Here is a 13167-nt window from a genome sequence, read left to right as displayed (position 1 = left end):
AGCGATCATTTGGGATACTATAGGGTCTGCCACCACTGCATGTCAGTGCTCTGTTAAGTGTTAATCACTTTTTTATCCAGTGTGGATTCTCTCCAACCTCATCTTACCTGTAAAAATAATAATTATGCCCATGATAATAATAGTACTTGTACAAATTCAATACCTTTGCAATAACAGCATATCCCATTTTCTTCAATATTAATTTTATTGTTGTGAATAGAAATCTCCTTTGTAGGAAAATATAGGTTGGTGTTAAGTGAATGGGTAGTTTAGTGGTAGGTTCCAGCACTTGCAAGAAACTCACCATATCATAATCTAATTAGGGGCTGAAACCCTAGAAAGTGTGATCCTAAAATCACCCCTGGCCACACGCAAACAATGATATGCTGACAAACATTAAGTTTTGATCAATACAACATGAGTTGACTGGTTGAAATAATCATTGTGAGGGACATGTTTGAGGTTTTAAAAGAGGTAGGATGTGATTGATAGTCAGAGAAAAACACCTTAGGATGTACAAGACAAGATTAGAAATGGAGATACGATATACATCTTCATCCACAGAGGGCGCCAAAATCCAGCACATACCAAAGTTTGTCACAGAAGCTTTAATGTCTGATTTTACATTTTTTACCTTCCATCAACTTAATAGTGTTGAATACGATAAGGAGAGCAGTTTAAGCTAAAGCTTCTGCTCGACTTCATAATGCCAACTCTATATCTTACTATTTTTTGTAAACCATGAAAATGAAAATAAAAATGTATATTATGGAGCATTTTATTTTGAATTCTAGAAGTGATATCCTGGGGCTTTTATTGTTTTGTGGATTACTGTTGTGTTTGAAATGAAGGACAAGAATGAGAGCAGGTTTATAATAAACATTCAAATATTTTATTCAATCATTTGCAAAAGAAATGACAAAAAGATTTGTTGAATTAAATTGAATAACAAGCAGGCTCTCAGGGCCAGTTACAGCATTTGCAGGTATCATCAAAGACCAAGTTAGCGGGGCAGTTCTGGATCCAGGTGATGCCGTTGGCACAGTTGTAAAAGGAACCTGGAGCGTCAGGTTTGGCGTAAACCCCACCAATCTTTGTCAAGCAGAAGTTGTCAGGTCCTGTGGTGGTATAAGATGTAGGTCTGGGACGAGGTGTGGTGCTGGGTTTTTCTTTGCTGGTGGACAGGGTCACCTGATTTGGGGTGGTTGCTGTCGGGGCAACAGGAGGAAGATCTGCAAAAACAGGAAACATCATTGGAAAATGAAAATGAATGAACATGAAGGAATCTTTGGGTAAGATTGTTCTAATTGAAGTGGACAGTGTTTTTTTTCTTATTTTACCAGAAGTTAAAAGCGAGCGGAGATGGTTGATGAGGGGATAGTTTCCTTGTCCACAGAACTGTCCATTAAAGTCATCCAGATCTAGAGCCCAGACGAAAGCTCCTCCAAATCTGTTCTCTTGTAGGTAACGGACCTGAATAAGTAAGGACAGCAGCACTTCAACAACAAACTTCAAACTCAACCTGCTTCAAATAATCAAATATCTGACACATTGAAGGAGCAACATTTTAATAAAAACGCATCACCACCTTTGTCGTGAAGCTGTCTTTGTTGTCAAATCCAACCCACTGGTTTTGTTTGACTGCATATGGAACTTTCTGATCCTCAATCATGTGGATAGTGGCCCCTTTGAGAAAAGTGCAAATCTGAAAGAAAGTTTAAATTCAACATTAACAGCTTATTGTTAAAATCTTGTTACACATAGAATGAGGATTCAATGTCACTATAGTTTTCTATTTCACCTCATAATATGACCAGAAGCCAGCCTCTCTTGTAAAAGCACCCGCAGGAGCTGGACCACTGGCCGGGGCTCCAACCTGACTGGACTGAGAGGACAACAGAAATGTTCTCCCATATGGAGCAAAGCCCATATTTAACTTTTCCACAGGGGTGCCTTGGTCCCGCCAGTACTTCATGGCAAAGTCCTAAAAAGGGGAAAAAAAGAAAAAAAAGAAATGGACAACATTAATATTTGAATGGACTGAATTTAAGGAAAAAAGTGTTGATTGATTCACTCATTTATGTGGACACCTTGAAATCATTTGCAGTATTTCAGCTTTTTGAAATTTCCAGTGTTGCCAAACAACATTTTATTAGACAGAAATTTAAGCATGCATTAAAACGATGAATAAAATGTCACTTATGGAGGGAAAAAAAAGAGAAAATTGGCATCATAGGGCAGAAAATTTGACCTCTATATTCATTCTGCAGCTAATAATTTAACCCTTGTACTCACAGTATTTAAGTAGGCATGGTCCCCAATTTCTTGTGCTCCCTTGTACAAGGGGCTGTTATGTCCTGTCACTCTCTCCCAAGTGCCATGAAAGTCATACGTCATCACATTAACAAAGTCCAGGTACCTGAAAAGAATATGTTTTTATAAAACCCATAATGACTACTGCTATAAATGGAAACAATGTGGGGTGTAGCACTGAGTCATACTTTGCCATCTCAGCGATTTCATAACCAGCATCAATAGTGCCTTTCCCTGCGGCCACAGCAGCAGAGATCAATAACCTCGGGCGGCCTGTGGCTCTTCCCTCAGCCTCATAGCCTTGCAGTAGCTCCTGTACAACAAAGAGTCACATTAAATTCAAATCTTGTAAAAGTCAAATGATCAGAGTATATAATTTGGGATCCTACCTTGCATAGCAGTGTGAATCTCTGCTTGTCTTCCAGAGGACTTCCTCTGGCACCGGGGTACTCCCAGTCCAGATCGAGTCCATCAAAGTTATGTTTTCTGAGTAGTTTGATGGTGGACTGGATAAATGTGTTTCTTTTAGCTTGTGTTGACACCATTGATGTGAATCTGAAATCATTGTGTGGGAAATTAGAAGTATGCACACAGTACATCAATCTTTATTGGTTATTTTATGTTTAATATCTCACTTTTGCGTTCCAAAGTTCCAGCCTCCTACTGCCAGCAGTGTTTTAAGATTTGGATTACTGTAGGAACACACACATTAATTTTCTAACTGCATATTCTTTCACAACATTTTTTAAGACACAGTCTAAGAAAACGCAGGACTGACCTCTGTTTGAGTCCATTAAAGGATTGATAGAGGACATCATCATTCCATTCAATGGTGACCAACTCATGCACCTCATTGATACCAGCAAATGCATAAATCAGGTGGGTGCACATGTTTGGATCAACATTTGAGGGCATAAACTTCCCATTACCAGGTCGGTACTGGGACCAGTTGGTGAAATAACACAGCAATCTGGTGGATGAGACTAAACACAGAGAAAAGTTTATTCATCTTTGAGGAATAAGTAATGACTGCACATTCAACACATCCACAATCAAGTCCAGACTGCTCAGTATTTGTTATTGGTATAAGCTGTGAACTCACCCAAGCTGCCAAGGCAAAGCCAGAAACCTTCAAAGTGACAGATTTAGTTGGTCAGTATTAGATAAAAGCAGATTTTAACATAACAGTATCTTGCTTTGAAGTTATTGTGCCTTACCGGCGAGTACAATTAGCTTGTTCATGGTGCTTGGAAAAATCACGCACTGAGAAGCTTTCTTTTCTGAAAGATGAACACAACCAAAACATGTTAATCATTAACAGAAACAGGTTGCATGACCCAGAGTTTAGGCACAAAGATGTTGCTTCATACAAGTTAGTCAAACATCTGCAAGTGCAACAATACAAAGAACTATTTCTATCTCATGTGTTTTGCGCTGATTGTCATTAAAGCCAATATCTGACGCTCCCAAAAAGAGAAGAAATATCAATATGTTTGAAGTGAGTAACAAGGTTGTTCATTTCTTGGAATACAAACAAAAATGTTGCCAAACTCTAGGGTGCATGACACATTTTCAGCCAATTAAATGTTCTCTTTTTTTATGTTCCTCTCCCCAGTGACACACGGGACCTTTGAGTTAGCTTTCAGTTATTGGATGTGGTTGCATTTCCGTGGACAGAACAACAGCTCTCCCAAATGAAGCCTGAATTTTTGAGAGCTCCCCCCTACTGACTGGCTGCAGTCTCCTCCATTATAACAGATGGAACATGGGTCAAACCAGAGAATTCAAATGCATGTCAAAAAAGAATTCTAAACTTGCTTTCTGGCATAGCAGTTTCTGGCTATCATGCTCTATTGACAAACGTGGCTCCTGCAGCCAGTTTAGCAGAGCAGTGAGAGAAAATGTAACAGAAAGAGTCAAACACAAACAAGCCCTAGAGCCATTGAACATTCCACAACAATGAGCGTCTCCATCAAATCAACACAAGAATCTGTTCTGAAGTGTACCCACCTGAGAGATCTTTGCGTTGTTATCGGTCAGTTAAATGCAAATCTTTGTTAGCACAAGAGTTGTGATGTCTGTCCTGCAGCTCCACTAGCCAGATTGATTCTTTGCATGCCTTGGCTTGACCACAATATGTCAGGGCCAATTTATACGGTATTTAGGCATTACAGAATACAATGGGTGCAGATGTAGGCACGTTGCAGATAATTATGTAATTTGAAGAGCATGATTTGACAAAGCAGAACTATGCTAATTGCTATTTCATAACACCTCCAGATATTTTGATTTTAAACATGTGCTTGCAGAAAGTAATCCGACCATCCTGAGAGTGACTCTTAACCTAACAATAGTGTGTTATCCTTACAGACTATCACTTATGATTCATTATAACCCGGCTTTCTTACTAATCTTCTTGTGTAAGAAACTTGATTCTGATTGGTCAAAACCCCTTGACAGCCGTTATTAACATTCACTAACATGAGCAACGCCAGAGGCAAACAGATCACACGTCATGTCAAATCAATCCACGGAAAAGAGTTCCGGCACATTTAGCTTCTGCTTGTTGACACCATAGACCATAAGTTGAGGGGTAACTGTGAGCTTTATTTTTGGAGGGTTTGTGAGATCAAGGTGAGAAGACTGGGGAATCGCAGCATGATTGCGTTTCAGACACATAGCAAAACTTTGTTTTGTTTTGGTGAATGACTGCAGGAAATGTTATCTTCCTTTTACAAATCTCAGAGAAGGAAACAGCCTTCAGTGTCTTTACAAAGAGTTTATTGGAAGTTGACTAAATATGGCACAAAAACGTTTTCTACAACACTTACAGGGCATACATCTCATTAGAACCAGAAGATCTCGTACACTCAAACTGAGCGGTGAGTTCTGCCAGTGTTTGTTTTTAAGTGTCCATGTAGTGCTTCATGTTAGAAACATTTAATAGAGATGGAATTCAGTCTTTTTTTCTCAGCAGGCTTAACATTTTAAAAAAGGCATTTTAAAAAACAGTCTCAGAGGGTCTGGGACATTGATTTAAGCCCAGTCGCAGCATGTGCATTTCTCATTAAACACAAGGTTCAATGGACATCTCTGGAGGTATGTCTGTCCGTCAGCGCAGTGATAGAATGAACTGCCATCTTTGTCGTTTGTGTACAGGCCGTCAGCCTTCCCACCACAGAATCCACTTCCAGGGGCAACTCCTGCCGTGGTCGGCTTGGCAGTGGCGGTTGAAGGAGCCAACGTAGCAGCAGATGTGGTGCTGCCAGGGCCGGGGCGGGTTGTTGTGACCACAGGATGATGTGTGGTTTCAGGAGAGGGAATGGGAATGTCTGAGAAGATAACACATTTTTAGGTTCCAGAAATTATTTTGAGTTAAACTTTCAAAAGCTCCCTGGTGTGTGGGTTTGTAGTTCACCTGAGTCTAAAAGGTGGCGCAGGTAGCCAATGAGAGGATAGTTTCCTTGTCCGCAGAAGGATCCAGCAAAATCATCCAGATCTAGAGCCCAGACAAAGGCTCCTCCATATTTGTTGTCTTTTAAATATTGTGTCTGTGGAAAATCAGTCACATACAGATCTGTAGTTATGCTGTTTGCACACAAGGATGTCACACAGAGACCTTTCTATTATTAGAGTTAAAGTGAATCAGGGAGCATGTTTTTGTTTCCTTATGGGCAGCTTAAGAGTCTCATCAATTGTTGAAAGGGAGAAAAAAGAGGCTATAATTTGAGCCCACACCCATTTTTGATACATCTGCAAACAAAGACAACAATATAATGCTACTAGCCAATTGAAAGTACTTGAACCTTTGCTACTGTTGAGAAAATAATGTTTTGTCACATTGCTGAGGCTGTTAGATAACATTAACTACATGTGTTTCTACACTGTGGCTGATCCTGAATGTTCTGGCATTGCCTTATACCCACAGACTGTATAAAATATGGACGTAGTATCCGTGACGTCACCCATCTGTTCCTGAGAGCTGTTTTGAAGTCAAACGACGGTGGCAGCCATATTGGAAATGCGGAACTCAACCAGGCACAGTGTGTCGTAGTGGGGGCCTCTTAGCCAACAGCTATGTGTTCCCGACCAGGAGTCACGTCAGTCATGCCCTTATTTGGGCAAAAACTCGGAATCCTAATATCTTCTGAACCGTCACATTAGAAAAAAATTCACCCCCGTACAGTGTGTGCCATTAGAGAAATTAGCTTTGTAGGGCCAAGCTGTTTTTTGAACCAGGCTGTAAACATGTTTATTAATGCTGCAAAGATCATATTTTTCCCATTCATGTCTATGTGGTTTCCAGTGTTTCTGCAGCCAGCCTCAAGCGGATTCTCGATGTATTGCAGTTTATAACACTTCCGAATGGGCTTCATTGTTTGAGACCGGAGGTTGCCGCTTGCTTATACCAGATAATAAACCATGACGAAACAGGTCATGTCTGTCGGGTCGGGTGTCTGTCTGTCTGTCTGTCTGAATGACGGTCGTTCTTTCTATTTTTTTTTCCCTCTGTCTTTTTTGTGCGTTCCTTTTTTTGTTTCTTTGTTTCTTTGTTTCTTTGTTTCTGCCTTTCTTTGTTTCTTTCTTTCATTCATTCTTTCTTTGTCTTACTGTACTGTACTGTTTATTTATTATTTTATTTCTTTGTCTGTCTTAGCTGCTGCATTGCAGCTGCTGTCGTTCTGTCTGTCTGTCACCTTGTGTTTGCACAAAAGAATGTCACACAGAGACTTTTCTATTATCAGAGTTAAAGTGAATCAGAGAGCATGTTTTTTGTTTCCTTATGGGCAGCTTAAGAGTCTCATCAACTGTTGAAAGGAAATAAAGAAGCTATAATTTGAGCCCACACCCATTTTTGACACATCTGCAAACAAAGACAACAATATAATGCTACTAGCCAATTGAAAGTATGCCTGAACCTTTGCTAATGTTGAGATAATAATGTTTTGTCACATTGCTGAGGCTGTTAGATAACATTAACTACATGTGTTTCTACACTGTGGCTGATCCTGAATGTTCTGGCATTGCCTTATACCAGATAATAAACCATGACAAAACCACACTGTACACTTTAAAATGAAATCAAGCAACATTTAAACTTTAAAGGATCTTTGTCAGGTGTTAAGGAATCAAAACATCACAATACAAGAGCTGAACAACAGCGATCTGTATTACATAACTACTTTATTTCCATTGGGTGTTTTTGTGTCCTTCATGGCAAACACCTGACTGTGTAATATAGCTCTGATCTCATTGGTCCAATGTAAGACAATACTGACTAATGGTTGTACAAACATGATTGTTGATCTTTGTGTCTGTATTCTTTCTTTCTTTTCTGCCTGCCTCCCTGCCTGTCCATCTGTCCGTTCGTCCTTCCTTCCTTTTATTTTCTTTCTTTCTTTCTTTCTTTCTTTCTTTCTTTCTTTCTTTCTTTCTTTCTTTCTGACTGTTTATCTTTCTTTCCTTTTTTTCTTTCTGTCTGTTTGTCCATCTTTCTTTTTCTTTTTTTTCTAATTCCTTCAATCAGTATTTTTTTCTTTCTTTAATTAGTAAATAAGCTAGTAAGTTAAGAAGTTGGTTAGTTAGTTAGTTAGTTAGTTAGTTAGTAAGTAAGTAAGTTAGTAAGTTAGTTAGTTAGTTTGTTTGTTTGTTTGTTTGTTTGTCGGTTACATCAGTTAAGTGTATTTTGATCCGTGTTAGCTACTGCATTGCTTCACAATACATAACATTACAACATAAAGAGCTCTAGTCTTTGACATATACTCAGAAAATGTAAGACAGCTCCCTGTGACACAACAGCAAAGATTCGTTAAGTGTAACCTTAACTTATTGAACCTGGAGATACTCAATGACATTTAAAATCTTGTTTTCAAGAGTGCCCTGACAATGACAGGCAGCAGCACAGTTTAAAAGCTTCTGACAAAGAGCAGCCATATACACTAACGTTTTATATATAAAAAAAAAGGTCATGTAGAAGCTCCTTAAAAAGCATTGAATGAGAACAGATCATTAAGTTTAGGTTTTGAAAAATACTGACATGACTTTGTTAGGAATAAATTCATAGGTGTGCAGATAATTTGTCTTACTTTGCCTTATTTGGTCCAGTGCCTGTTGTATCATTCTGGGTGTGAGCACTGACACAATCTGTCTCAAGCCAGAGTTTGAGTTTTACCCCTTCATTTCTCAGACACTAAGTGAGATCAAAAGTTTTAAGGAGTTCAAACAATATGGGCTGATTCACACAGTTGATGTTAAGAAGCACAGAATGTGATGTTTTGTGGCCCTGTCATGTAAGAATCAATCCATGTTTTCTGTCTTTGATTTGTTAGACCTGTTTTATCTCATCTCTTGCACTAGGAAGATATTAATAGTTGACTAATTGAATGATGAAAGAAGTTGCACGACTGCCACCTGATTTTGACATGAAATAACTTGTCATGTTTCAACCAACTGCCTAAAGGAGAATGGAGGCCTGAGTAGACTCTCTTAGAGTGCCACCTTCTGCTCAATCTGAGGTACTAAACATCTTACAATTCTTTATGGTCAACTATACCCAGTGCCAAATCTAATTCATAAAGTAATATACTGATAGCTGCCAAGTAGAGAAAGTGATAAACAGTTTTTCTGTTCTTATCTTCAGTAAACATTTATGAGGGGTAATGTGGTATTAATTACCTTGATCTCAAAGCTCCGCCTGTTATCAAATCCGACCCACTCATTTCCTTTAACGGCGTAGGGAACCATTTGCTCATCGATCCATTGGACGTTAGCTCCTTTGATGAAAGTGCAAATCTGGAGAAACAGATACACAAAACCCCTTCAACATGATGTCTCTTTTAAAACATCTCCATGTGTGTTTTATTCTGTAACTGAACATTAGGGAGTTATATTATACTGTTTTTCTCTCCTGATGCTGCTTTCTCTCACCTCATAGTAAGACCAGAACCCAGCCTCCCGTGTGTAAGCCCCAGCAGAGGCTGGCCCGCTGGTGGGTGCTCCAAGATTGTTAGCTGCTGATGTTGTGCGAAATGTGCGTCCGTACGTGGGGAAACCAACCATGAGCTTGTCAAGAGGAGCTCCGTTTTTCTCCCAGTATTTCATGGCAAAGTCCTGTTGAGGGGGAAAAGGAAAGAAAATGCTCAAAGCAGAGAAACTTAGGTCGTTTTTTGTATTGAGGGTGTATTTTTTAAAGGTTTTTACTCACCACATTGAAGTACAAGTTGATATCCGTATCCATAGAGCTGCTTTTGTACAGTGGGCTGTTGTGACCTGTGAATGTGTCCCATGCGCCGTGGAAGTCATAGCTCATGACATTTATAAAGTCCAGGAACCTATCAGACAGAAGCACAATGATGTGAATAGAATAAGAAATCATTGCGAGTCACACCCATATCCTTATGGCACACCATCAGTGGACTTGGGAGGTCCTTGATGGCAGATCGGGGTGATAAACATCCAGAAACAATCAGTGTTTCTGTTGCAATGGAGTGGAGATGTAAACAAAGAAAAACATGTGTTTACTTGAAAGTTCTGTCACAGTAACTCACTTTGAAACTTTAGCAATCTCATATCCACTGTCAATATATCCCTTCCCAGCAGCCACGGCAGCTGTGAGCAGCAGTCGTGGTCTTTTGGTCTGAGCAGCCTCTTTTTCATATGCAGCCAGTAATTCCTAAAGGCAAGAGGGAAAGTGTTGATGCTAATCCTGCATATGATGTTGAAATTGCAGTTTCATTAATGTTCGGTATCCTGTCAGTGCTGCTGCTGAAATGTGAGACATAGACGTCCAAACTGACCTTGCAGAGGAGTGTGAACCTCTTCTTGTCCTCTGGGGGGCTTCCACGTGCTCCAGGATACTCCCAGTCCAGATCCAGTCCGTCAAAGCCATGCAGTCTCAAGAATCTGATCGAGGACTGGATGAATGTCTGGCGGTTTGCAGGAGATGAAACCATGGTGGTGAATCTGGCAACATAATAAAAGAAACTTTGAGCACTGCTAAAGATGTTCTGTTAGCAGATGTAATGGTTTGCTTATTGCTGAAGTCTTGTGGACTCACTGTGGGGATCCAAAGTTCCAACCACCAACAGCCAACAGAGTCTTCAGAGCAGGGTTTCTGTGTGAGGAATGAGCAAAGACACGTCAGATTTGAACCAGTAGGCATAGCCAGTACTGGAATCTTTCACTTCTGTAAAAGTCAAAGTCACACCTCATCACAGAATACTCCATTCCAACTAATAATCATTTAACTTTACACTCAAAGAAATAGTTTGTTGGGTGAATTTAATACAATTATGGAAAAATGGCTAAAACTACATGATTTAAAAATGTTTAACAACTAAACATGAATTAATATAATAGAAGCTACATGTTTATACTTAAGTTGCTTTTTTTGAGTGTATGTCATAATATTGTCTTCAACACCTTTTTTGCTCACAAATCTAATCTCAACTCATCCCAAGTCTCTGTGTAAACTCCTTTCTTTTGCATCTTTATTGTCTCTATATTTGTGAGCTAACTGTTGCTTTTTCTCCTTAATACTTGTAAGTATACTTAGTATCAATAAATGCCTCATAAACACTTGTACAAAATATAGAGCAGAAAACATTAAAGAGAATATACAGGAATTTGATCACTTACGCCTAATGTAGAAAAGTAAAAGTCCACTTATACTCTCCAATATCAGCGGTTAATTACATAGAGGGAGATATGTACAGTGTTCAGGTGGTTAGCTACCATACATTAGTAGTTCCTAAGGCTTCTCTCACATCTGTACCAGCAAACCATATTTTTTCTTGACTTTAAGACCAGCCTGAGACAGAAAGTCACATTTTTGCCAGTGTCAACAGGCAGAGGTGAAATGTGCTGTACTATTTTCTGCTAAGTTGATTTGATATAACGTGTCATTGTCACGGCTATTAATACAGGTCTTAGAAATTAAGTATAGCTTCTGAAAAGTGCCTTATTAAACGAACTTGTAATTAAATGGGCCGATGTCAGAATGAAGGTGTGTTTATTTGCCTCTGAGGTGTAGAGAAATTGATTAAAGGTTAAGAATGTACGTCAGATACTGTTGGAGCCGATTTATTATTTGAATTAACATTATTATTATTATCATTTATATAATGCTAGGGTTAACTAATTTTGAATTATTATTGTTTATTTTGTATTTTGTTTCTCACGTCCCTCCTCCTGCCCAGGCTGTCCTCCTCCCCACTCCTTTGATTAGGGAGTCAGGCCACCTGGCTCAAGGTGTTTTTCCTTTGTGTGCAGGAGCGAGGAGAGTGAGGAGTTCAACCACACGAAATTAAGCTGAATTCCGTTTCTTTTTCTGAAAGTCAACCCGGAGTATATTTTCGTTAATCTGAATAAATTCAAGTATTTTTTGAAACCAAAATCTCCGAGAGTGCTTTTCATTTGTTTAGTGAGTTCTTAAGCCTCCTCCTCACGGACTACTCTTTTTATATTTTGACATTTTTTGGATAACAAGAGTAGCCGCAACAGATACTTATAACATTATGGACAATGCTCTGCTGGGGAATGACATATTTCTATTCTATAAAATGTTCCAAATGTGCGTAAAATGACCAATGATGATAAAGTATCAGAATAAATACGTTGCAAGAAAATGAAAATAAAATAAATCAATGATTTGACGAAAAACTTTGAAAATTGAAGATTTGGTGTTCATCTGCAGTTTTAAATAATCCTTCTTACATTCAACTTTAATATATGGAACCATGCTTATTTTGAAATTGTATTGGCACAAAGCCTAAAACCAGGCTGATAATAGTGTACTGTAAAAAAAAAATGAAAACTAGATGTTTTGACCTACATTGTTTTCACAGAACAAGAGAAAAGTGTACCCAGCAGCTGTACTTCAGATGTCCATCTTTATCACCTCTGCTGGTGTAATCAGTTGCAGTAAAACAACACTAGATAATACTGCAGATACAGGTGGGAATAACTCACCTGTGTTTGAGCTCATTGAAGGATCTATACAGGACGTCGTCATTCCACTCGTAGGTGGTCAGCTCATTAGAGGTGCTGACTATGGAGAAGGCATAGATAAGATGTGTGCAGAGGTGGGGGTCTACATTGGATGGCATAAATCTTCCAACGCCCGGTCTGTACTGGGACCAGTTGGTGAAGTAGCACACCAGTTTGGTGGAAGATGCTGTTGGAGATAGGGAAAAAATTCAAAATCTGGGTTCCAGTCAAGATCATGGTGGTGTTTGAGCATTTTTCAGTGATATATTAAGACATTAAAAAAAAAAAACTTACCCAATTGAAGGCACATCAAAAGGGACAGACCTGGAAAAAAGACAAACAGTTTCAGTTTGTGTACATTTCTTTCCTTGATTAATGTCTGTAGTTGAATTAACAAACAAAGAAGAATATAGTAGGTTACCAGCCAAGATTGTAAGTCGTGCCATGTTGTGTCAGGTGAGATTTTTCCTCAGAGTGACCTACAACGCCAGAAATGTTTGTGTCAGAAAATCAGAAAACAAAACCAAAGGCTATTTTTAGCCAGATCGAGGCCTTTACCAAACCTGATCTGGCCTTTTTATAATGAAGCACAGAAAAATGTATTAATTTAATAGCCTCTACAAAAAAATAAAGGGAATGAAGGAGACATCTACTCCTAATTGTACTTCTCTTTGAAGATTATAAAGGTACATTTAAAAACATTCAACAGTCTGAAATAATAAAACTTATCCAGGCTTTAACTTATCTTACATTCTGAAAAAGTTCTTGAATAAACCTGTTAAATGCTCCACAAACCTGTACACTAGCAAAATATCAGCTGCTAAAACCTCTGTGTGTTGATGACTTACCTGTTCCTTGGGGACCAGC

General features: G+C 38.9%; 2 protein-coding genes across 2 annotated transcripts; both read right to left on the bottom strand.

Annotated features, from left to right (window-relative positions):
* Positions 1–925: 925 nt before the first annotated feature.
* On the bottom strand, positions 926–4382 carry LOC117821700 (chitotriosidase-1-like). Its single transcript, XM_034696167.1, has 12 exons — positions 4324–4382; positions 3531–3593; positions 3416–3442; positions 3092–3296; positions 2949–3005; positions 2703–2868; positions 2502–2626; positions 2296–2419; positions 1802–1984; positions 1589–1705; positions 1341–1473; positions 926–1232 (listed from the first exon to the last, which is right to left on the bottom strand). The coding sequence occupies exons 2-12, from the start codon at positions 3553–3555 to the stop codon at positions 961–963; spliced, it is 1434 nt and encodes a 477-aa protein (XP_034552058.1). The 5' UTR covers positions 3556–3593; positions 4324–4382; the 3' UTR covers positions 926–960.
* A 695-nt stretch (positions 4383–5077) lies between these two features.
* On the bottom strand, positions 5078–13167 carry LOC117821673 (acidic mammalian chitinase-like). The gene is made up of 12 exons (XM_034696111.1): positions 13149–13167; positions 12722–12779; positions 12595–12624; positions 12283–12487; positions 10370–10426; positions 10110–10275; positions 9861–9985; positions 9518–9644; positions 9241–9423; positions 8989–9105; positions 5732–5864; positions 5078–5645 (listed from the first exon to the last, which is right to left on the bottom strand). Exons 2-12 carry the CDS (start codon positions 12744–12746, stop codon positions 5350–5352), a joined length of 1464 nt encoding a protein of 487 aa, XP_034552002.1. The 5' UTR covers positions 12747–12779; positions 13149–13167; the 3' UTR covers positions 5078–5349.

The sequence above is a fragment of the Notolabrus celidotus genome, chromosome 11 (genome assembly GCF_009762535.1).
Source record: "Notolabrus celidotus isolate fNotCel1 chromosome 11, fNotCel1.pri, whole genome shotgun sequence".
Lineage (NCBI taxonomy): Eukaryota > Metazoa > Chordata > Actinopteri > Labriformes > Labridae > Notolabrus > Notolabrus celidotus.
The sequence above is the reverse complement of the archived record's forward strand: the minus strand, read 5'-3'. Positions and strand labels throughout refer to the sequence as shown.